The following is a 3,027-nucleotide window of genomic DNA, read 5'->3' as shown; positions in this document are numbered from 1 at the left end:
GTTTATACTGAGCTGTGTGAGTTAATTTATTCTCCCAACAACCACATCATTATGAAGAGAGCCAGTATTGAGAGCATCATATTTATTCTGTTTGGCGTCTCCAGTAACTGGTGTGAGTGAATAAAGACTTCATTTTTATCGTCTCATTCCTTCTACTCAATTTGTTCTTAGCTCACTTTCTAAGTCATTTGGACACTTAGTCCATTTACTTTCATTCTTTGTTTCTAGGAGGATTGAGACTGTAAAGCTTCTTATAAGCCCAGCTTTCATGGAACCGCCTTGGTTTGAGTGAATAAAAATAAACAGAACATGTAGGACAGAAGCTAAGGAATATTTTTTATTCAAGTTCCTTCCAGCTCTAGGTTTTTAATGTAACTGTGGTGGCACAGTGCCTAAGGTATTTGACTGCTAACCAGAAGGCTGGTGGTTCAAACCCACCAGCCACTCATCAGAAGGAAGACTGGGCAATCTACTTCTGTAGTGATACTGTCTCAGAAACCCAAGGAGTGGTTGCTATGAGTCAGATCCAACTGAACAGCAGTGAGTTTGGTTTGGTTTGGTTTATTTTAAGCAGGACTTTGGTAATATCACAGCTTCCGGGAAAACATGTCTCTCTTTAGAAGTGCTGAAGCAGTCACCTCTGTCAGTACCCTGGCCAGAGCATTTGGGGGGTTTGGGCATGTTTCAATTTGACTCACCTCTCTTCTCTTCTCTTCTCCTCAGGCCATGCTGAGGACCAACCGGGGCACTGTTGGAGGCTTCTTCCTGGCCGGCCGTGATGTGGCCTGGTGGCCGGTGAGTGGGCCAGGGTTTTTGGAATTAAAATCCCTGTGCATACACAGGAGCTGTGTATATACATGGGAGCTCTGGTGGAGTACTGCCTCACGCACTTGAACGCTAACCAGAAGGCTGGCACTTCAAACCCACCAGCCACTCCTCGGAAGGAAGGTTGGGTAATCTACTTCCGTAGAGATACTGCCTCAGAAACCCAAGGAGGGGTCACTTTGAGTCACATTTGACTCAACAGCAGTGAGTTTGGTTTTCGGTTTTGGAGTATACATGAGAGTGAATAAAGAAAACATGGAGAAAGATGATATTTCCTGAACTACACTAGGTACCCATTTGCTGGTATCTCTTTTCCTAAACCCTGACCTCAGGGCTCTTTCCTGTAGTTTTAGCAAATTATAGTTTGACACAAGTTATGAGAGACAATTATCTGGCACTTAAAGATCCCTAGTTCAGCTGTCCCTCTGATTCTTTTTCCCTGTTACTCATCAAGAATTTTCTCCCTTGACTTCTTACTATCCCAACACATTCCTTCTTTGGTCCCAAGTCTGAGCTAATGCTTTCCCTCCTGTTTGGATTGGCCTCCCCTCAGCTGCTGCCTTCCCTCAACTCCCAGCTCAAGCCCTTCTTCATGTGGACCATTCCAGCTCACTCCAGCCCTCACCTGACCACTGAGTCCTTATGTTGATTGGAGTTAGTTGGTAATAGATTGTGTGTTGCCCTGTGGTGTTGAAGCTTCTTTGACTCTTGCCCAATTGGTGTTTTCCTTGCTGAGTCTGGCCTCCTCCTGTCTTCCCATTGCAGCAGAGGGTGCATTTTCTTCTCTAAACCACTTAAAGTGTCAGAACCTGATTGGATATTGAATGGGTGTTCAAGTGCCTCATTCACAGATCTACTGGATTCATCATCTTTATAGTATGGAAATATATGAAGATTTGGAAATGACCTGAACAGAATGACTAAAGAGGATAGCCAATGACCAACTGAAAGCTTGAAATAGATTTTTATTGGGGTGTCCAATCAGACATTACCTACTATATCCTTTTATATAGCACTATTGGAGAGTGGGAATATTCAGAGCTGAACCAATCACATAGCTACAAACAACTTCAATCCCATCTCTGGGCCCCAAATGTCTGAACAGAAAAGGTGACTTTATAGAGGGCTAGAGTGTGGGAACAGAAAGTAGTGTGCTTGAAGAGTGGGGCACTGCAGGGACCCCACCACCCAATTCTGTTCTATCAGGACCAGGGCTTATCCATGCCCTCTCAAGAGATTTCTCTTGATCAAGAGGCTTAAGACCAGTAGGCAATGTGATGGATGAGAAGGGGGTCCCAGGGCCAGGAGGATGGAGGAAAGCACTGTTCTTCCCCAGCTTTGATCATAAGACTAAAGGCTGATGGGAAGTCTGAAAGTTCTTGAACAAGACAGGCTCAACTCAGAGTTGGAGGTAGATAGACCAATGTTCCCCTAAGGCAGCAGTTGGCAAGATTTTTTCTGTGAGGTGCCAGATTGTAAGTACTTATGCTTTCAAGGCACATCTATGACAGCCACAAAACTCTGCTTCTAGCACAAAAACAGCTAGTGTCAATACATAAACAAATGGGTGTGACTGTGTTTCAATAAAACTTTATTCGTGGATACTTAAGTTTTTAATGTCAAGTTTTTAACCTTCACAAGATATTCTTCTTCTCTAGTTTCTTTGTTTATGTTTTTGTTTATTTTAACATTCAAACATGTAAAGACCGTTCCTAGTTTAGGGTCCCTGCAAACAAGCAGTAGGCAGATTTGGCCCACAGCCATAGTTTGCTGCTTCCTGCCCATATACATTTCAATATTTACTTATTTTCAAGAATTCTGACTTGACAAGGAAACGTTTATCTATGGAAGGACATTTTCTTTGTTGGTTACCAGGGGTGGGAGGGGAGAGGAGGGAACTCTGTTAGACAGATAGAGATAAGTTTTTATTTGGGTAAAGAGAAGGACAATGTACCAAATGTGAGTGATCAATATAGTGGCACTGAAGAAGAGAAAGACAAGAAGAGGTACGTGGGAAATACAAACAACAAAGAAGAACCCTTTTGCACATATACTATGACATTGTTAATGAAGGCAAACATGGGTATATGGGTGGATAGATGGATGGACAGGCTGAACTATTAGCTATGTCTATGAAGTGGAGAGTGTACCCAAGAACATGTATAGGGTTGGCAGACAATGGTCCTATAACTTTATGTGTAT

The 3,027-nt window shown here is 42.9% G+C and overlaps 1 protein-coding gene across 1 annotated transcript in view; it reads left to right on the top strand.

The window, feature by feature from the left end:
* The first annotated feature begins 726 nt into the window (after nucleotides 1-726).
* The window catches only part of LOC103208282 (solute carrier family 5 member 4-like), a 58,988-nt gene continuing 56,687 nt past the window's right edge, over nucleotides 727-3,027 (top strand). Inside the window, 1 exon segment of the mRNA XM_042782712.1 lies at nucleotides 727-795. Coding sequence (XP_042638646.1) covers nucleotides 727-795 — 69 coding nt within the window.

This window comes from Orycteropus afer, unplaced genomic scaffold (assembly GCF_000298275.1).
Source record: "Orycteropus afer afer isolate SDZICR_OR568_19922 unplaced genomic scaffold, OryAfe1.0 scaffold00420, whole genome shotgun sequence".
Lineage (NCBI taxonomy): Eukaryota > Metazoa > Chordata > Mammalia > Tubulidentata > Orycteropodidae > Orycteropus > Orycteropus afer.
The sequence above is the reverse complement of the archived record's forward strand: the minus strand, read 5'-3'. Positions and strand labels throughout refer to the sequence as shown.